This window comes from Phoxinus phoxinus (assembly GCF_949152265.1).
Source record: "Phoxinus phoxinus genome assembly, chromosome: 13".
NCBI classification, from domain to species: domain Eukaryota; kingdom Metazoa; phylum Chordata; class Actinopteri; order Cypriniformes; family Leuciscidae; genus Phoxinus; species Phoxinus phoxinus.
Window position 1 is genome coordinate 22,515,004 of NC_136888.1, and position 22,876 is coordinate 22,537,879.

Genomic DNA, 22,876 nt, shown 5'->3' on the forward strand with positions numbered 1-22,876 from the left:
ACTGTTTTTATTAATTTAGATGAATACTGAATATGTTTTGGTGCAATTGAGATGACTAAACTAAACGCATGCTCACATTTAGTCTAGAACTACAATAACAATCATGTTCACACAGCACCTCACGTCCGATTTCTCTCAGCATTGGAACAGGAGAGATGACAGTTAATAAATAAGAAAACAAAGTAACCTGTTACTTGTTTGAAAAAACTCAGATATTTTGTTGAAAATCTAAAAGTAATGCGTTACTTTACTAGTTACTTGAAAAAGTAATCCGATTATGCAACTCGCATTACTTGTAATGCATTACCCCCAACACTGGCAATAAGTGTAAATAATAGACACTCAGAATTTAACAAAAAGAAGTAAATTTTATAATGATTTAAAATTATATTAAAACTCTAATTAAAATTTTGATGTACTAGTGTATCCGATAAAGTCGTGTGAGAGCAACGTGGCATACTGGTGATGGCGCAATGGATAAGACAATGGATAAGACACATGCCTATGGTGTGAAAGACCCGGGTTCGAATCCACTGTGAGACACCAATGTGTCCCTGAGCAAGACACTTAACCCCTAGTTGCTCCAGAGGCGTGCGACCTCTGACATATATAGCAATTGTAAGTCGCTTTGGATAAAAGCGTCAGCTAAATGAATAAATGTAAATGTAATGTAAATGCATACTACTGCTTAAAATGTATCATGCAACAATGCCTACTGCTTCACTTACTACTTTTAGTGTACACTATATACTGCACACTATTTCTTAAATAGTAAGCAAGTTTTGCATTCCCTAGTTTTACAGTCCTTACCATACTATAACTGAGAGGAAAAGGGTCAAAGGTCAGAGATCAACTTACGTGTAACTAAATCAAACGTTCTTTTTTCCTCAGGGTTGGGTCGCACCTGACATGTCAGGAGGTTGAGCTTTGCGGGTGGTCTGTTGATCTGAGAAAGAAAGAAGAGTTATAACATGCTCGAAAGGCATTCTCCCTACATAGTGCATACTGTATATGTGGTCACTCACTAAATCAAATGCAAACAAATCTCACTTGCAATTATGGTGTGTGCAGGATTAATGCTAGAGATGCGAGTAAAAGCTTACAAAGTTTATGGTTGCTAAATCACTGAAGCTGGAAGCACAAACATAGACTAAAGTTTTGTTTTTTGACAATGTGGATGATTCCAGATGAAACTCCTTTATGCATTTTGGCCTGTAGTTTGTGGTTCTGAAAGGAAATCACTAATACATGAGCGATGACTCTCTCATACAGCATGGGAAAATTTTATTGCATGTCCTGAATCTCAAATAATCGGTCTAGAGACTCTCGGAACAGTGTTTTATAACTAATGTTGGTGTACTATTTGTGCTAATTAAACAATAATCACACAAGAAATAGTACTGTTACCATGATTCCCATTTAGAATGATTCAGCCATAGGATTTTATAGAGAAGGTTTGTAAACAAAAAGTTAATATAGAGTACTTTGTAATGCCCCGCAGCCAATCAGATTCAAAGACTGATATATTATAAAAAGTAGTATGTATAACTGTAAGGTGTTGAGCTGTGTGTTTGTCTCTCTTAAATCTCACCGTGCTGTGAGAAATGGTGAGGCAGCCATATTTAACCCCACACTTCCTCTTCTGCCAAACCTTTCTTATCCTGAAACACAACAATCATGAAAACCTCTAACAATCCACATTCAACATCCATCAATATTACCTTAATACCTCCATACCAAAGGTTTATTACAAAGAAACATTAAAAATATGCTTCAAGAGAAAATGTATTAATGTGAATTTTCAATATTTTATACCAATATAAAAGCAAATAGATGGCACAGACTACAGGCTGGAATAAATCCCTCCATTTTGATTACAAAGTCCAGGACCAAACCAACACAGCCAGAAATCCTAAATTGCTTAAAGCCTGTTGAAAGGATGGCTTTGGCCCCCAGAATCAATTTCCATTAAGAGAAAATGTATTAATGTGAATTTTCAATATTTTATACCAATATAAAAGCAAATTACTATTTTTTTCCTCACACAGACGAAATCATCTAATTTGGGGGTCCATGGCATCGAAAAAAATTGAAAATGTATAGGGTAGATTACCATAAAAATCACGAAAGCAGAAATAACTAGTAGTAAATTAATTCTATTGGCTCAGCAGCCCACTAGTAAAGTTACAATCAATAATTAAAGGAGAACAAAAATGGCGATGATGTTTATTCTCACACTGATCAAAACCTAAGTATTCTGGGTGGATGTGGGCATGTGTTTTGTGAGCTGTAGTTTTAAAAGAGTGTAAGTAAGACTGTAGAGCAGCAAGAAACTAAACCACATTTAATAGACAACATCTGTGTGAGAGGAACACTGAGACAAACACACACACACACAGCTGTGGGCCTGAAGTCAAAAAGCTCAAACTGATGCTTTATGCTGCTAACTATCTGTGGTCCATGACTCTCTCAGGATATTATAAGTCATTCCTTCATTTATTTTGCTCTCAGCTTAAAAATAGGGGCATATATATCATTACACACACTGAAAGCTGTGTGGAGACGGTTTCCTGAGGAACATACACTCAACCCCATGTGACTAAATGCAAACAGGAGCTAAATACTGCATCATGTCTGGAAAACCTTGAATAAGTTCAGGTAATAAAAATAAAAAGTTCCGACTGTTGTTGTTTTTTGGGAGGGTTTGTGACCTTCTTAACTTTGGGAAGTAGACAGTAACATTTACTCACCCATCGCTCTTCTTAAGAAGGAATCCAGATTTCTCTGTGCCATATTTCTTATTGCCTTGAGGCTGGTGGATGCTATATCCATGGCCAGAGTTCTTCCTATTTAGAAAATCCTGTAATGACACATAACATAATTATGATCATCATCATCATCTCTGAACTTGCTCAAATGTAGTTTTTAAAACAAGAAGTGGTGCATTAAGAGTTTATTTTGGAAGTTACCTCTTTGCCGTCCACCTGTAGTTGCGTTCGAAGTGAGTCGCGCAATTGAGAGAGCTGTTTTACTTCTTCGTCCTGCTCATGACGAACCTGTGAAACAATAACAGAAAACTGACATGTGGCCTGCTTTTCTGTAATGCAATGTAACCAGACTTGGTATTGGTTAACACAAGTTATACACAAACAAAAACACATTTGATAACGGAGAAGTTATAGATGGCACAGACTACAGGCTGGAATAAATCCCTCCATTTTGATTACAAAGTCCAGGACCAAACCAACACAGCCAGAAATCCTGCATTGCTTAAAGCCTGTTGAAAGGATGGCTTTGGCCCCCAGAACCAATTTCCATTAAATTCTTTTTTTTTTTTATAATTCCTCTCGGAAAGCTGGCTTGTGGTGGTTTCATTTTTGAGTTTCACTTCCTTTCATGTGCTTAATGCTGATTTGTTATGATCAAAGGAGGACAAGTTGAAACGGGAGAAATGTCACTTCAGAAAAGTTACCCAAACCAGATCTGTTTTAGAACACAATCATCTCAACATAATTTCCACATGCCCCATCCTGCCTTCTCCTCATACTAGCAATAAAACGACAAACTTTAATACAGGAAATATAATTTAATGAACACTGTTATTGTTGCGTGATATTCACTCTAGACCGGATCATATCTCTTTACAACCATGACCAGACAAGACTTGCAGAACAGGGTCAATGATGCAGCTGGGAAACATCAACTGATAAATACTGAATATAATGTTTGTTTTAAAACAGATTTTGTTTTATTCTTTAGGGAGATTAAAATGAGACAACTCTAAAGAGTCTAGATGCAATTAATATAATAGCTGGTCTTCAAACCTTTGTGACTTTCCTTGCCATCTACTGCCTGCATAGGCAGCTGATTTCTAAGGGAGTATCCGAACTGTCATGAAACCGCACTTTTCAGTGAATAATTTTTGAAACCCTTCGTGTCATACTTCTGTGTAGTGCAATGTGACTCATAAAAGCAACATAGCTTGCTAAGTTAGTGGTATAGTCTAATTAGCATAAAAAGGTAACACTTTAATTGTAGGTGACGTAGTTACAAGTTAGTACATGTACTTACTGTTAGTAATAACTGTAAATTGTGCATAATTAAAAGTAACTACGGTAATCCTAAACCAAACCCTAAATTGAGTAAGTACAATGTAACTATGTCACCCTAAAATAAAGTGTAACCCATAAAAATACATAGCACACATAATGTAAAGAGAAAATAATCAACTTTTAATGTTTTATCAACATTTTTCAGTACTCATCGAAATGCATTTTTGGGATTACTTTCTCTGCAGAAGATAAATGCATTGACAGTTTTTAAAGAAGAAAAATGTTGCTTACTTTTTGAAACAGTCTATGATGTATTAAAATACTGTTGAGATGGGGTGCTTACTAGATTGTTGAACAAAGCTAATGTGTTTGCACTAACAAAAAAAAGTTACCTGATATTAAGTAAAAATTAATTTCTGAAACGTAACAAAGAAACTTTCAAACTCACTGTATATGCCAGACTAGACATGTCAAATCAAATGATAAAGTGATAATCTTCATTGAAAGGAATTTAAAGATTCTTATTTTAGGCTACCGGGTCATGACTAACATGAGAAGTGAGATCCGTTTCAAAACACGGGAGGTGTGTATGTGTCTGAGCAAATGATCTGGCTTTCTGCATCATCCAAAAAAACTAACAAGATAAGCCATTATATCTACTCATCGCCTCTCTAAATCGAAGAGGAAAACAAAACAAACAGCCTAGTTAGAGCTGCACTTCATGATCAAAAGTCACATTTTATGAAATTTACTAACATTTTAAAATACATTGAGATATTCCTGAATAACACATTGTAAATATTTAGTTGTGGGAATCTGAATCTGTCAGATAATGAGTTTGACAAGTCTATTACCGTATGTACAGAGGCTGCTAACTTCTCCACAAATGGACCAAGATTCTCTGCAGCCTTCAGTCCATCCTGGAAAAAACTGAGAACACACAATAGCAGTGTTTAGCCATCTCAAATGTCAATGACATCAATACACACACCCACAAAGCCACAGTAATTCAATCCTTACAGAGTACTGTTGAGTGAGGAGCAGGATTAAATCTTCACAGTACAGTTATTCATATTAGTCTGCGATTCATATGTTGAACCCAGTATTACAAGGGGCCTTAAGACATGGCTAAGCGTAGTGTAAAAAGCCTAGTTTTGTACTAAAGCCAATTTAGGTCAAATTTGCATCTGAAAAGGAAGTTGGTGCTTCTTTAGGATGTGAATTAGTTTCAGACGTACTTGATTTGGGCTTGAAAGTACTTGATAAGGCTCTGCAGCAGATCTGGACCCTGACGAACTTTCAGCTCCTGAATCTTCAGTAAATACTGTCAAACCGAGAAAGAGAGAAAAAAAGGAAGTAATTTGTCAGCGGTCAAAGGTTAGTCCCACTCTTATGTCCCAACGTTGTGACTCAGTTAGAGTTGACAAATTTAACAGAAAATCAAGTAGTGTATAAACCACTTTGTAGTTTCAAACTATGATTCAATCCAATCAGAGATTTTTAAACATATTTGATATTTTGAGCCGGTTTTAGAACACACATTATAGAGGTGGAAAAGGCAAAAACTAATGAAAGAAATAACTAACTTGGAAGAAATAATGCATGTTTCCATTATAAAAAGAGAGCAAAGTGGAGACATCTGGAGTTCTGCGGCTGGGAAAGGGAGCGCTGCAGGACACTGAAAATCCCCCTCTCTTTTATTATTCCTCCACTTCACTCCTTTCCTTATTCTTTCTATTACCACAGCTGGGTTCAAACGGCGTAGCCTAAATTTCCCGCTAACTGCCACGCACACAGTATATGGAACCAGGACATGTTGTCACCGAGACGTGGAGTGAGGTCATCAATAACCACAGATACACACACATGAACACAATGTGGTCTCAAACAGGACTGCCTCTCAAAAAAACACCCCAAAGCTCCTTGGTTTTAGGTGACTTCAGACACCACCACACACTTACAAAATTTGCAAAGAATGTGTTTAACACAACAGAGAGGTTAACAAGCTGAGGTAACCCAGGAATGACCTGCTAAGGCACACTCATACAGCTGTACTAACCGCACTTATTCTCCCTGAGACGTGCACACAATGTTGTCTTGGTCAGGTTCATTTTGCACACATTTCATAGTCTGTTAACTGGCCGCCCTCCTACACAGCCTCATATACCTCACACATCTGTAGCTGGAAGTTCCTTCTTTCTCTTTCCATGTCCTCCACGGTGTCTGTCGATTCCAACCGGATCAGCCCATACTGTTTCTGTTTCTCCCTCTTTTCTCTCTCCATCTTCCCCCTGAAGAGCCAAAATGAATAAGGAAAAATGGAAAATAAAATAATGAAACTCAAGTTTACCAGGTGGACTTGTCTTTTAAACAAAACCAAGTGGTGGTCTTGTACTAAATGGTATAGGAAGTTGTGTACCAGGAGAAAAATCTGACTCTGAAACTCACATTTTAGCATCATAATCCTTCCAGCTTTTCTCCATCTGTTTTTTCAGCTCCTGAAAGAGAAAAAAAGATAAAGTGCATAGCAATATATACCCACCACACACAAACACCCAGTGCTTTTGGATATATAAATCACACACATGATAACGTTTACTTTGTGTCGTACTAAAAACTTCATGCAATAGCAAAAGCCCCTCCACCTCATTGTGGAAAATTTATATTGTGAAAGCAATAATATGAGGGTGTGTATCAAAACTTGATCTCAGAGCCCTGCAGTACATCTCCACTCATCATACAGGTTAAACGCATAACGAAAGGTGTGGTGCAGCTATTGCGTATGTGACATTAGAAAACACAATACCCTAAACAAGGCACATGCCAAAGATAGCTACAACACTTCATCCAATGAACAAAACAACATAACACATTATTGTGGTCTCTTCAAAGGAATGCATCTATCTTCCTGATCTTTATCAGCTGTTTAATTGATTTAAATTATACGAAGCTGGGGTATAAGGTGACGTTTTTGACACATTTAGTCCAGTATGATGATGCTGTGTGACGCAGGTGTCTGTTTCACTCACCAGCCTGCTGTCTCTCAGCTCTGTCTTCAACACATTCTCCAGAGGGAAGGATATTATGTTGTTCAAGTTTTGCACCTACAGAGCACATAAAATCAGGCGGTCACACACTCAAGAGCAATAAGGTTTGCAGAAATAATGGAACAGAGACAGAAACCCAAACGTAACTTACAACAACATTTGAAAGTCGATCAGAATGTAGTTCAAATGTTAATGTAAACTCTGACTCCCTTCTCAATATTTTTACCTGGCAAGTCATAACCCTCCCTATAAAGTCCAGTCTGGAGTTACAAATGCTCGCAAACCAAAAAATGCAAAAGTTAAACCTCTGTTTGGGATTTCTCCTTGCCCAAGCACATTAAAGTGCTGAGCAAGTATAAATCTTCCTTAGGAAAGAATGTGTGAGAAAACCCACACCAGGACGAGAGAAGAATCGGACTGATTCATTTCAAACCAAGGACAGCCTTTTTGGACATATGAAACATTATGCACATGTACTTTCAAAGATCAATGATGATTCATCTTTGATCTTAATAGATTATAATAGATTTTCAAACCACACAAAGAGATCTGATAGCCATAGACTGACCTTTCTATATACTGTGTGTGTGTGTGTGTGTGTGTGTGTACAGGTGAAACTCAAAAATGTATTTATGCAAAAGTTAATTTATTTCAGTAATTCAACTTAAAAGGTGAAACTAATATATTATATAATTAATTATAATAATAATTTGTTACATTTATATAGCGCTTTTTCTGAGACCTCAAAGGGCTTTACATATCGTAGAAGGGGGGAAATCTCCTCAACCACCACCATATAGACTCATTGCATGCAAAGTGAGATATTTCAAGCCTTTATTTGTTATAAGTTTGATGATTATGGCTTACATCTTATGAAAACCACAAATCAAAATCAAAATTAAAGTGAAAAGGTTTTCATAGCTGTTGAATTATGAACTTTTGCACGATATTCTAATTTTACCTGTACACACACACAGACACACAGCTAAGTAGTATCCGATTACATATATCTGTATAATGTAATCAGATTCTCAATTTAATATTTGTAATTATATTATATTATGTTTGTAAATGCTCAGTCAGATTACAGTTACTTTTTTAATACAACGGTATATTCATAATTTATTGATTCTCCTTTATACTTCTTTTTATGATCCAACTAATCATTAGCTTTTCATCAACTCAAAATCCCCCTGCAGTTCTTTCATTGACCCCAGTTTGGGAAACCCTGGCATAAAGTAATACTTAATGCATTTCATGTTGTTGATAAGGAATGGAAAATATTTTCTTTCTCTTTTTCAATTTTATGTACACAATAATTCCATTCAAATCTACGTGATAAATGAGTAAGGTCAAAAGTAAACAAAGTAATCAAACAGTACAGAACACATTACCTAAATTTAGCAATCTACATTACTAACTAAATTTTCGTCATGTAATTTGTAATCAGTAACGGACTACAATTTGCAAGTAATCTACCAGGATTGTGCATTATATCAGCCAAACACTTTTACACTCAACATTAAGATTAAATACATATTATGCTACATACATGAATGCACATTTTAAAAATGTAACCTCATAATGGTGCTGGATATGGATTTATAACCTTGCTAAATGGATGTTATACATATAAATCTTCATGAATATGAAAAATGGGCTTGACTGAGGGAAAGTTATGGCCCCCCACACAAGGGCACTAAATCAAATGAAGTTTATTTTCTTAGCAGAGTTTCTGTTGTATTTTTAAAGCTGAGGTTCCTGTCTCTGGTGATCGTTTGATTGACAGCTCAGTGGTCAGACGCCGTCCACTCATGCTCTCAGGTCTGGTATAAATTACCATCACCATGGAAACTATCAGTGGGAGGGTTCTTTTCTCTGTGGTTTGAGAGGCCCTTGCCTGCAGCTGTTGAACCCCTGCTGACACACACACAAACACAAACGCGCACACACACACACACACGCTCGCGTGCGCAAACACACACACACACACACACACACACACACACACGCTCGCGTGCGCAAACACACACACACACACACACACACACACACACATAAACTACCTCTCCCAGTCTCCTGTGTACTTTGTACAGCTGGAAGTCTGTTTCTTATTCAGAAATATATCGAGATGACAAGCCGCACAGACACACACAAGGTGCTTTTTGAATAATAATACTGGCAAGTCAGACAGAACTTGAATATTTTCCTCTCAAATAAGGTGGAAACTCTTCATGTTGGCCTTGAATTATACAGGTGATTACCTATCTACGCTTCACTGAACTATGCTGCAACTGGAAGATGTTTCTCAAATAACTAAATTTGTGGTCAACCAATGTGGCTGTCAATAACCAATGTGGTTGTCATGTTTGGGTGTGGGAATGTTTAGGCACCTCACAATCCGATCTGATTCCGTTTCTGAGAATCAGTTTTAAAACATTTCTTGATCTACATTTATTTTGTATTGTTTCGAGTTTGCCAGCTTCAAATATAAAATGTATTTGTGCATTCTTATTAAATTACTTGTATACTGTAAGTACTTTTTAAAATAATTCCAAATTACTAATAAATCAAAGAAATTTGCATGTTAAGAATTATTAACTAACTACAGTAAATATTGCTTCAGTACAAGCAAATAAAAAGTAATAAATGGGAACAAATAAACATTACAAGCAATAAACTAAGAGGGATTTCAGTATCTGAGGGTGTTTTGAGTGTCTGAAAGTTAAATTTATATATATATAAATGCAGTATAACTGTTTTCTTTGCTGTACAGTACTGGCCTTTAGGAAATTTGGGATCAAAAAAGATTCAGTATTATGTCCATTTTATAGTGTTTTTGTAGTTTTAACTCAAGATGGCATCCTGCTTACCAGGTTCTTGAAGAGTGCAGTGATCTCCCGCGTGAACACAGCCAGGTTCAGGAAGCCTGTGGAGATCTCATTATTATCCTGCATCAGGTGACTGTTCCCTAGATTCTCCAGAACCTCTATGTACTGCTCCTTATTCTCCACATGATCTGGGAACATAACATCACACAATCAGCATCAAGTCAATCATGTCAATGAAATGTTATTTCCGTAATGTGACATTTCCATGTGAAAACAGGAGATTGAATAAAAAAACAAATGTCGGGTGGGACTTGATTTTATCCATCAGGAATTGACTGGATTGGAAAAGTCCCCATAGCTTTGTCCAACATCGTGTATTGTCAGAGTATATGTACTGTATCTTGATCATTAATTAAGTGTGAACGTACAATTTTTTGTATTGTTTTTTTAAGTCTCTAACACTCATCAAGGCTGCATTTATTTAAACAAAATAAAAACAATAATATTCTGAAATGTTATACTTTAAAGGGGTGGTTGATTATGATTTCACTTTTCTAACTTTAGTTAGTGTGTAATGTTGCTGTTTGAACATAAACAACATCTGCAAAGTTACAACGCTCAAAGTTCAAAGCAAAGGGAGATATTTTCTTTTACAGAAATAGCTTTTTAAGGACTACAACAAACGGCTGGTATGAACTACACGACATTCCTCCCGGGTTAGTGACATCACCAACCCTAAAATTTACATAAACCCCACCCCCGGAACACGATTTATAGATTATCAAGACAGAATATGCTAATCAATGACTAGAAGATAACTACACATCAGCTACATAAAATCATCAACTAACCATTCAGAAATGTCCTGTTGCTTCTACATGTTGTCACTTCTTCTTGAGTCTCTCCATCGTCTGACTCCGGTTTGAACATAAAAGGCTAAAAGTTTTTTTAATGTTCAGTGTGTGTGTGTGGTAAAAGGACACGAGCTGTTGAAGCTCCGCCCCCTGAGCTGGGAGCAGCAGCTCATTTGCTTTTAAAGGGACAGGCACAAAAACGGTGCGTTTTTTTGATCACTCTCAAAAAGTGACAACTTTAACATGCTATATAAAAATATCTGTGGGGGTATTTTGAGCTACAACTTCACATCCACACTCTAGGGACATCATAGATTTGTTTTACATCTTGTGAAAAGGGCATTAAACCGCCCCTTTAAAGTATAACTGTGTATAATTTTTGTCACTGTCACTTTTGATAAATTTAATGCAATCATAGACACTAATTTTGTCAATGTTAACCTAACTAACCTTTATCAATGTTCTGAAACCGTGTGACCTTACAAACCTCACCGCATGATCAAATGAATAGAGGAAAACAGGATTTTGAGATACAGAGCGGTGAAAATGATACCAGCTGAAGCACAGTGAGCTCCTGGCAAGAATACTAAAAACACCACAGGCTCCGACTGCACTAGGATCAAGGAGCTCTCAGCTCTACTGCTATAAAATAAACAGGTACACTTAGATAAGAGCCAAATCAAAGCCAAACCATATTCACTTATGATGATCACATGTATTTGTGGGAACACATGCTGTTATTTCCAAGGGAACGTCCCTGAAATTAGCATACTGCGCTATAGCTAAACGTGACATTTTAGCTACACATTTTCCTGAATTGAAATCCTCTGTTGTTGCTAGAACAACATTCTACTTGTGTACATCACATTGTTTCTGTAGGATAATGGGGCCATTTTTTTTACTTTATTTAAATCCTACAGGAGAGGTTTGAGCTTTGCAGTTCAGACACGATGGTTCGATGCTAAAGTGGGAGATGCAGGTTCAATCAGGCCTGTGTTGTATCCTGATCCCATTTCATCTGAATAATTTCCTTTCTATTGTAAAAAGGACACCACAAAAAACAAACAGGACAAATTAGAATACCAGCATATTGATTTATAAATAGTCTGGGAATGTAATATAACTTCCTTAATAAATAGACTTGCATGGTCTGGTTTTGGTTTGGAATAAAAACGTTTTTTTTTTTCAAAACTAGACAGGAGAAAAACAACCGGATGAATTTAGCAGCACTTTCCGAAAAATTACAAAAACCAAGGGGATTTTTTTGCTGTAGTTAGTCAATCGAATCTCTAGCTGACACTTCCTCTTCTGTGGACTTTAATCAACCATGTTTTTCCAGTGAATCAGTCTGGCTCAACAATACTGCACTTTACTCGCAGCCGCCAACACTCAGGGGACATACCTTCCCTGATCTGGAAACAGTTTTATTTTCTCCAAACAGGCATCTGTGAGCACTTTCAGACACAATTTTAATTTGTATTGTTAATTCATTTCTTGTATAAGACGCTGATCTGTTCCAGAAACGGTAGGGTTTTAGAAAATTGACCCTTAGATCAACACTTTAAAGCGCCTGCCACATCTGTGTTAGTGTGAGCGTGTTTTAATCAACATTTAGACCACGGCCAACGGCTCTGTTTTAAACTGTGACACTGTTAGGTTACAGACAGAAGCACATATAGACTAAATATACAGCTCTCTAAATTACCTGCAGTCTCCTGTCATTCCAGCAGTGAAATCATTCATAAAAATCACCCAGTTTAGGGGATTTCTGGAGAAAATACATAACTTAGAAAAACAAACTAAAATACCGTAACTCCAAAATGAACTAAAATAAATAAAAATGGCTACAAATTAAATTTAGTTTTGGATACATGGTATATTTTAAAATCAAAACAGGAAAATTTCACACAATAGCAAAAACACCACAACGCTGAGAAACTTTACGGCATTAAACATTTTTCAATTATACTGTTTAGTGCAATAATGTTGGCAACTCTAAAATACTAAACCTTAAAGAAGAAGAAAAAACGCTTTCTTGAAAACAAATAACTAAATTGAAACAATGATAGTGAAAACTTAACCAAATCAAAAAGACAAATTAAAACCAAAATAGGAACATTTTATCACACTAAAAAAAAAAATGTATAATAACAATGACTAATAATAATACAAGGAAATTCAAATTAAAACTTTGTTTAACACGTTTATTCAAATCTCTATTCCCAAATATAAACAATAATAACAGTGACCATAGTAACATCACTAATAAAACCGACGTTTTCGGCCCAAAAATATCCACAGATTCTGGATTCTGGATTCTGAACACTGGTTTCTAACCAGGATGGGTGAAGAGTTAAACCTACTTGATGCAGAACCGATAAATGCACTAACTCTGAATCACTGATATGAAAACAGTATTCACAACTTCTCACACACAAACAACTATATCCTGGCACAGCGAGAGGGATGGGGTGAATCATCAGGTTCAGGTTAGGACTCACTCCAAAACTAGTAAGTTTAGTTACACCACAAAAACACAGGGGCAGGAAATTGAGGCCCCTCAATAGTAATGTTACCGGAATGAGACATCTGACTTCAGTTAAAACCAAGAGAGAGGGAGTGAAAGAGACCGTGAGGGGGGAGATAATGAAACATGTGGGGTCTCCTTTGCATTTAACTGAACTGTGACTCACAGAATTGAGAAATGGGGCACGCACCCTCAGAAATAAGAAGCAGGGAGATCTGAGACATGCTTCCCAGAAACCATGATCATTCCAGTCAAGACTTTTTTGTAAGCACCGCACAACATTAGAAATTGCGTACAGGCCAGGTTTGTGGAGCAATTTCTTATTTAAGAGAGAAGGAGCAGATATTCCCCTGTTATTTCAGTGTATGGTAAAGACACTGGTCAAATCATGTGATATAGTTTCAGGGTACATGCAGTGAAACTGCTTACAGTGGTCCAGTTAACCAGTAGCCACATGCGTCATGCTGCAGGATGGACAGAATAAGGCACCGAAACTGTATGTTTAACACAGCGTAGGGTCATTAAGGTTAAATAAAAACAGTATTATTTTCTACACTCTGCCTCGGTGTAAAAAACAGGAAATCGGCTCTTTTTATAGAGATTAGTAGTTTTGAAGTCAATGCAAGTCTGGGCCCCAACTACTGTCATCTTTCATTTGTGTGACAGAGAGTGAGAGAGAGACTAAGAATGACCTCACTGCATTTTTAGGGAAATGTGTTTAATTTTTTTTCACAAATTTTGCAAGCTTTTAAACATACTTCAACATCTGACGTAATTTAATTAAGCATGTTTATGCCATCATGAGCTGACGGTGATGTAACAGTCTGGGAGGCTTAAATACTGAGTGATAGTGACCCAGACTTCCTAAAGATCTCTACAAATATGTATTTTTGCTTATGTACTAGACCAGTGGTTCCCTAACTGTCTAAGGGGTCCTCAAGATGACTAAAATAAGACAAAACACGCATTAAAATGATTTCATAATTTTAAGTGGGATTTCTAGACCTGGAAAAGTCATGTAAATTAATTACATCTAAAATAGGGTAGAAATTGTGTGTAAAAAAAATATTTTCTTACAAATGGCTTATCCTTAATCTTTATTCAGTAAATTATGAACAATAAAAAAAAAAAATTGGATAAAACAGAATGGGATCCCTGAAGAACATTCAGCTCCTAAAACTTCTGGAATCCTCAATTCAATTGACAGAAACTAGGAGTTTTGGGCCTTCACATATTGTTGTGGACAATGGGAGCCTTGGAGTCAAAAGGGTAAAAGCACTGTACTAGACAAAACAATTAAACAAGCAAACAAAAGAAACGCCAAGAATATAAGACTGCACTCACGGAGTCCAGAGTTGTGGATGGCCTTCACAATTTTCTTCATCCTCTGTAGGGACATCTGGTCCTGCTCTAGAGACTGGCGTAAGAAAACAGAGAAATGAGAATAATCAATTAATCATTGACAAAAACATGTTTATCTAGTTGCGAGGCAACACTTGACTTTTCTAACAGGAAAAACATCAGAATAGTTGTCAAGCAGTCTTTCTATCACGTGTCAGGCTGCTGTGATGATGTCAGAACCGAGAGCTGTGGAGCACAGGTGAATCAAGCCTTACAAAATACAACAACATCTCCTAATGACTCAGAACAGACACTATTTACAGTAAAGAATTAGTGCAAGAGACAGAAAGAGACACACCTCCGTGGGAATTTAGTCTGAGTTCAAATATCAGTGGTTAATTGAGTGAATTGGTCTATTAAGATCACATCAGTTGTTTTACCTCTTTGGTCGTAAAACTTGAACGTGTATATCACAGGGCTTGTTTACATCTGGTCACTTCATGTGTTTATACTAATGGGATAGCTATCTGATTTGTTCAAATGGTTACATTTACACTTGGCCGCATAAATGTGTCTCCGCAAAACGGATATAAATCAGATCTTCAATTCCAGCACTAAATGCTAATTTTAGGTTGTGAGTTTACGACGTCAATGAAAGCAACCGATATGAACTGCATTTTATTTATCATCAGCTATGTCCAATATCAAAGACCACAATAGGAGAGAGTGTGGCATCAGCACTGGTAAGATTATTTACCGGTAGTCTCACATTTGGTGCATTTACACTTGTCCAGGTTCGTCTGGAATGCGTCTCAAACATCCTGCATGGTTTGAGTGATCGGATTTTTAAAAGCGATTCGGAGGGCATTTACACCTGGTCGTTTCACGATAGGATATCCGATCAGAGAAATGCATGAAGTGACCAGGTGTAATCCCATAAAGAAGGAGTTTTAAACCATCTTGAGTTTACACACTGACGTCTGCTGCTGTCTGTAAGAGACTGTTTAGTCTGATCAGTGCTTAATAAATCAGTGCCAAGACAAAGCATTCTTTGGTTCTGTTCGGTTTTATTTCTGTCTGTAGTTTTTTGGGCAACATCCCAGACACATGGACTTATGGGATGCAGTGATGTATAACACAGAATCTCACACGCTTAACACCAGATAGGTTAACGTTTTTAGACAGAGGATTTCTTGTTTAAATTAGTATCAGAATATTTCCTCAATCTACAAAAGAAAAAGCTTGTCAGGTTCTTCCAAAGAAACCCATTAATGGGTTTTTAATGGAACAATAAATACTGACATCATAATTAGGAACCTTATGAGCTCCAGAGAGGCAGCAGAATGGCAACTTTAGGGCACTTTGTAAAGTTCACTGCCCCTCAAACACAATGCCCTAGCCTAGGGGTGTCTAAACCTGGTCCTGGAGGGCCTGTAGAGTTTAGCTCCAACTTGCTTCAACACACGCCTGGAAGTTTCTAGTAAGACCTTGATTAGCTGGTTCAGGTGTGGTTCATTGGGATTGGAGCTGAACTCTGCAGGACAGTGGAGCTCCTGAGTCCTGAAGCAGGATTGGACAGCCCTGCCCTATAGCCGAAACTCTCAAGCACCAGTCACTAGATATGTGATCCTGTTAGCAGCTGAGGGAGTCATCAAACTACGCTCAAAGGGAGGGAGGACCGCCATAAATAAATGTATTAGTCACATCATATCTGCAGTGCACACACACATATATAAATACAAACATAAACAAACTAAGTGTTATGTTTTAATTTGAGTATCAACAAGTATGAATTCAATTTGATTCCAGGGGTTTCATTCTATCTGTGGCCTCCTCCTCCAGATCACTCAACATGCTGCCAGCCTTAGCCAGAGTTTCAGCAAATGGAAACATAAACAAACTGTGTCTCTCAAACCCAAACAAGCCTTCAAACGCTGACCTTCCTGAAAACACACTCAGTTACACAAACATATGTTGCACCTGGGCATTAAACACCACTTTGAAGCTGTAGAAAAGACTGTAACACACTCACAACTTGATATATTTGCACAAGTAATCTGGACATACATGTCATATCCGCACCATCAGGAACTGAGGACTGAATGTATAATCCTGAGAGAAAAAAAAAATCCTACCACACACTCTGACTCATTTAAGGAAAGATGAAGTTACTTCCAGTCTTCTCTTACTCTGCTAATCATAATACCTAGTTTCCAAGTGCTGCTTAAAAGGCAAATTTGCATCATTACATCCAAACTACAGTTTACTCATCATCATGTCATTCCAAACTTGTTTGACACAATTGGTTAACTTTCATCTGACAGGATGTCCACGCTGCTTTTTTCCCCAAACAATTAAAGTGAAAGGTGATCAGGATTGTCCCCAGGGCCGTCGCCAGAACATATTGGGGGGGCATTTCATTCATACACTTTTTTATGATCTACAAAACAGACAGTCATCAAAACAATAACATCACGCATTTAGTCTAATATAACTGAAATAGACCAAATTCTATATTAAAACAAAACCCAAAACACAAAATATTAAGTTTCTGATCATAGGAGGAGGGTGAACCAACACCACGAGGTTATGCGCTTCCCCTTTAAAAACATTTACTAGGCTATATGCAGGATTTGTCATGGCAGAAAGATCACAAAGAGCGCTCATTTTATTATCATTAAGCGGTTATACAACTTCATTAGGGTATCAGTAAAGCTGATGCGCAATAATTTTCACCTGAGATTTGGAGCCAACTTACAGGGGGGTAAAAATTACTTTAGAAATATGGCAGCATCATTATTTTCATTTTACACAGAGATTGGTATGTCTAATAGTTTAATCTGTTTGCAGATTCTATGCCAACAGTGAAAGTTCAGAAATGGGGGGAATAGTGGCTAGTCTTAAACTGTGCAATTTTCGTCCGATTTTGAGCCAAATTCGAGCCGAGTCGGGACGATTTTCAGCTTTTTCCTTTGTCATGCACAAAATTCAATCACAGCTTTGTCCCACAATCAATTCTGTAGTGTTTCGGCATGTGCAAAAATCTAAATAAATAGCCTAAATAAATTAACATTAAAGCGGTGTTAGGGTTACTTAAAATTCCAGGACTGAAAGTGGTGCTGCTAACCCAAAATGACAACAGTAAAACGTTATTTTGCCTGGAGTTAAAGACGATAACGGGCTAAAGTGACCATTAAATCAAAATGGACAATTCCTATTTTTTATACCCCACCACACATTTTAGACTGACTTAAGTAAGTGGGACACTAGGTTTTTTGATGAACCAACCAACATTTCATAAACACATTAGACCAAAAAGTAGCAATATTGTGTGTGTTGTTTACAATTATTTTATACTCCTTAATATCAAGTTTGTCAAAATCTTTATCTTTCTTCAGAAAAAATATTACCAAAATAAAAAAATTTGAGCCGGGGAAGTTTCTGAAATGTGTCTGATTTGACCCGGAATGACCCTATATTAATAACTATGTAGTAATTTATATAGTTTTAGTGTTGGGGAAAGTTACTTTTGAAGAAAAGTAATGCGTTGTCACTTTTGCGTTACTTTTTCTCACCTGGGCTGGGCTTGTTTTTAATCTTCTATTTTTGGGCAAATGTAAAGGCCTTTTCAGACCAAAATTGAAATAATAAAGGTGAAGGAAAAGCAAATTCACACGTGTACAGTAAAGTGTGCTGCTCAGGCAAACCTTTCAGCTGTGCTGCTGTTCTGGGTAACAGAGGAATAGGATGCAGGAGAAGAACGTTTAACACTTACAGTACTTCACCAATAAAAACAAAAAATCTAAAGTCATTTTTCCTGATGGTTTAACTGAATCACGAAGATCAGTAGCAAGTACATTGGTCAAGAAAGTGAGATTAAATGCATACAAATATTTATTTTCTTTAACAGATTTAATTATTGGAGGTTTGCGTATTATTCTGATTTTGCATTTCACAAATTTTCTTCATTTTGAGGAATACGGAATCTTTTTTGTGCAAGTAAGATTAGTAAATACATGCTCACATTTAGTCTAGAGCGACAATAACTATGTTTACACTGAACGTCTCTGCACTTACTCATAATTCTTCTCAACATGAGGACAGGAGAGCTGTAAATCAATGTGAAAAAGTAATTTGCGTTACTTATTAGAAAAAGTAACTCAGATATTTTGCTGTACATGTAAAAGTAATGTGTTACTTTAGTTACTTGAAAAAAGTAGGCCCCCTAGTGGGTCCCGGCCCCCTGGTTGAGAACCACTGAGAACTGCAGTTCTTGAAACCATTTCCTATGAAAAAGGCGGAAATAAATGAAAGGCTTCCGCTGTCCCGACATGCCCAGTGTTATTACTTGTTGGCAGAGTTTCTCGATTCTCTATTAATTTCCACACAAATGTCTAAAGATGAGCTGGCAGCTAAAGACCCACATTAGGTTTATAAGATCTGTACTGACCATAGACAGTATATAAGAGGTTCTGACTCTGTTATCAGTCCTACTTCTCTTTAATTATCTAACACTATTCCTCAATGAAATGATGCAGCTGTTAAGAACTGTGGGGTTATGTTTGTGCCCATGTCATTTCAGTCTCACTGCAACAAGTCATAAAAGCGCCCTGAGCAAGTCAAGCACTTAAAAACAGTCTGTGTTTTCATTGTTGTGACTCCTGTGCCATCCCCTGACTCCTGACCACAACACGAGCCCATAAATGTGCAATGAGGCATTCAAACCACTAGTGTTTAGAAAAATATTCGCTAGCAACATGTTACTAAAAGGCAAAAGGTCCGTTCTGTTGTTCACAGGTGTCCTAGAAGAAACGAGTAGCCACATTACCTATAGGCCTACTGTAGCCTTTATGCATATGGACATGGGCCACTAACCTTGACAACCAGATGTGTAAAGTTACATTTAGTCTTTCCCCAGATTATCCTCAGATAAATTATTGTTATGGATTCAAAAGGTCGCCCTGACTGAAAACAATCTAATAATTAAAAGATGGACCATTGTAGCCTATTGTCCTGCGAAGTAACTGCAGACCATGCAAAACTTTCATTAAGTTCGGTTAAATTCGAAATAATACAATCTTTCTCATATTAGAAGATCTTGAAATCTGTACAAGTAAAATGTTTCCTGTGTCAAGAGATTTTCAGATAGATTGAAGGACAGGGATTCACTCAGGTGTTGTCCTCCTCCACCTGCACACAGGTAAACACCCTTAACGTTAACGTTACCTCTTCGAGTGTGGCCACGGTACTCCGACAGTCGCTCATTTTAGACTGAAATCCAGAGCTTCCTGGGGACGATAGGTCCTCTTTCGCCAAAGAAACGAAATCCAAGATACTTATCTTCTCCGGCATGTTTTTAACTGAACCAACCGAGGAACTTAAAATCCCAGCAAACGAAGTGAAAACAAACACCTCAAGATCAAGCAAAGTGCATCTCCATTAAATTCTTTAAATCCACAAGTAAGCGTGATTGCCAAAGCAGGTGAAATAAACGTTTCATATCTGCAACCAAGGGAGAAAACGTGGATCTTTTCTGTTTTCCGCCGTGTGAGAGAGTCGGTAAAGTTTCACTGCGCCCTCGGTCTACTTTTTTCCCTCTTGGTGCCGCGCGAGCGTTCAATAGCGCGTGCCGCGTCCAGATTGCGAGCGAGAGGGGAGGGAGTCATTCCATCATCACGTGGGAATGTTTGTATTCACTGACGAAATGAATAGAGCGCGCAGAGAAAGAATGGTTTTTAGATTCATTTCGTGGCTCGTAGAACGAAACAACATCAATGAATCTAATGTTTTTGGACACTTTTGGACACAATTGCATGTTAATTACAATTAAATTCAAATGTATTATAGCCTAGTTTAAATTTATATTAAATGCAATAAGGCTACTTGAACTTAAGAGTGCTATTGACCCACATAAGAGGTAAGTAGCTACACCTCTATATGTAATTTCATAATGAAATATTGTCTTTAAAATATGGTTAGTGTACTTATTAATACCTTATCTGCAGGTAGCCTACAGTTAAAAAAAAAAGAAAGAAAGAAAAAGGCTATACTTTCAAGATTTGACACAATGAGTCCACAATCAAGTGCACTTCTTTTTCATTGCAGTTGAAAAAGACAGGTTTTTGGTAACTCTGGACCTGTTTTAATTGCTTTCTTGTAGCTAGGTTCTTGTCTTTTGCTTTTTGTAATCTGGTTGTATATAAAGTTGTTTAGTGCATAATGCGGTTCAAATCAGCAGACCTTAAATGGTGTGGCGCCATTGAAATGGATTGTGCGTGCACTTTCCCTCTTATTCAGGTGACAATGCAGATAAGCCATTTCCTTATACACACTACGTGTGCATGAATGAACACGCTTCATCTGTTTCAGTCTAAAGTTTAAGGGAAACCCACCCCAGAAGCAAAATCAAAAGATTGCTTCATTAACACAATTGGCACCCTTTCCAATAATTTGCAGCCTTATCATTTGAAAAGACAGATTGATTAGTGCTTCTTTGTTGCTCCAGAGTATGTCCATGGTGTCCTGAATAACAATCATTGTTTATAAGACAGATATTGAGAAATGTTTCATCCACCTTTACTGCAGGTATCACGGAGGATCATTGGTTTTTCCCTATAGCCTTTGAAAAGCTGTACACCCCATCAGCCTCTAACAATACAGTGTCCTATTACATTTGATGTAATGTGCTGGACAGGTATCAGCTCTGACTTTATCCCCTAGGAATACAAGAATGTCATAGTGCATAATGCATTTTGTTCCTCACAGTTGCAAATAAAAGCATTTAAAGACACGTAAAGAGTCATAAGGCCTGTTACATCAGACTCTGTCTGCATGAAAATAGCATTTGCTTTCTTGTTTTCTGATTTCTTCTTATTTTTCTTTAAGGATTTAGTCAAAATGTAAAGTAAACCTGATTAATCAATGAATTAAGTTAATGTATTCATGTCTCTATTTAAAAATGGAGTAATTTTTACAATGAACAAGGGTTTATACTGTGAGATACAGGTACTGGCTAACTTGGTTCAGACATGCAAGTAACTAAACATGACATTAATCATTCAAAAAAGAACTAATCCCAAATGAAAGAAGTTAACTTGGTTTAGTAACCTTAATTTCTGCAAAGTACACCCCATCCTCCCAAACGCAATGCGTTCCCTCACTCACACACAGTGTTTTCTTTATATTCTGTGTAGCTTCATGAGTTATTGTTGATGTAATGGTGGTTTTGTGGCCAAACAATGCTCTCTTTCTCCCCCTGGCCATGGCCCCTCTTTGTGAAAGGGTCTGAGCAGAGATGTTGCGTTTAACTGGGTGGACGTCACTCTGGGGGAGAAGAAGGAAAGTGGGTGAAAGAGAGAAAGGAAGTATGAGACAAAGTTTGACAAAGCAATTTATGAAAACTCAGTAGCTTCATTATAGGCGAGGTCTAGGACCACCCTTTCTATTTATCCCTTTTTTTCTCATCTTCTCCACCTCACCATTAAAAATTGCTGTGGCCACAATGTGCTGCATGTTTACTGGCCTTTGTCTGTCCACCATTGTTATGTTTCTTCAACATCAGCCAATCGCATGTGTCTGGGGGCTGGATCTCGATGCGAGGCGTGTTCCAGGAAAGGTTACAGCTCAGACCAGAAGGATTCCCAGCAGACAGCAGCCCCTCCTATCCACACTGCCAAGATTTGTTGACTCTAGAACAGGAGAAGGACCATTTATCCTGTCTTGTCAGCCCAGGGAGGCCACGTTTACATTAAAACACTGCAAAAGAGAGAAGATAGCAATATCTTAGAGGCAAGATAGTGGGATTCTACACATAACAGGACTGGAAGCATGGCTAACAGTTCAAACAAAAATGGGATGAAGGCATGAAAACAACTATAACACTCCCTACACAGAACTACCACCCCAACCTAGTCATAAAATGACATAGATCCTCCCTTAAAGTCTTATTTCATCACAGTGTGTTTATAAACCAGTTTAGTAGCAATTCTTAATGACAGACTGGTGTTACAGACGGTTACTGTTCTACTTCAAGGATATAAATGTGTTTTCTGTGAGGGTGTGACAGTCTGTCTGGGGAAATTCAAAATCCTCCTCTGGAAACCTTCCTGTGTGATGCTTGCATTTTAATTAAGGTTGTACTGACTTGACATTCATTTTATTATTATAATTACATAGGTCTGCCCTATAAACAAATATTCACCTCACAGATTGTTTTGAAAAAGCT

At 37.3% G+C, this 22,876-nt stretch overlaps 1 protein-coding gene across 2 annotated transcripts in view; it reads right to left on the minus strand.

Annotated features, from left to right (window-relative positions):
- The window catches only part of asap3 (ArfGAP with SH3 domain, ankyrin repeat and PH domain 3), a 28,640-nt gene extending 8,309 nt beyond the window's left edge, over positions 1 to 20,331 (minus strand). For both annotated transcript variants that reach the window (XM_079631987.1, XM_079631986.1), the window contains exons 1-12: positions 19,879 to 20,331; positions 14,656 to 14,728; positions 9,973 to 10,118; positions 7,082 to 7,156; positions 6,501 to 6,550; positions 6,220 to 6,343; positions 5,291 to 5,376; positions 4,907 to 4,982; positions 2,970 to 3,056; positions 2,751 to 2,860; positions 1,592 to 1,661; positions 859 to 946 (exon numbers count right to left, since the gene is read on the minus strand). In XM_079631987.1, the coding sequence (XP_079488113.1) occupies positions 859 to 946; positions 1,592 to 1,661; positions 2,751 to 2,860; positions 2,970 to 3,056; positions 4,907 to 4,982; positions 5,291 to 5,376; positions 6,220 to 6,343; positions 6,501 to 6,550; positions 7,082 to 7,156; positions 9,973 to 10,118; positions 14,656 to 14,728; positions 19,879 to 20,004 (1,111 nt within the window). In that variant the 5' untranslated portion in view covers positions 20,005 to 20,331. The remainder of the gene's footprint in view (positions 1 to 858; positions 947 to 1,591; positions 1,662 to 2,750; positions 2,861 to 2,969; positions 3,057 to 4,906; positions 4,983 to 5,290; positions 5,377 to 6,219; positions 6,344 to 6,500; positions 6,551 to 7,081; positions 7,157 to 9,972; positions 10,119 to 14,655; positions 14,729 to 19,878) is intronic.
- Positions 20,332 to 22,876: the final 2,545 nt, after the last annotated feature.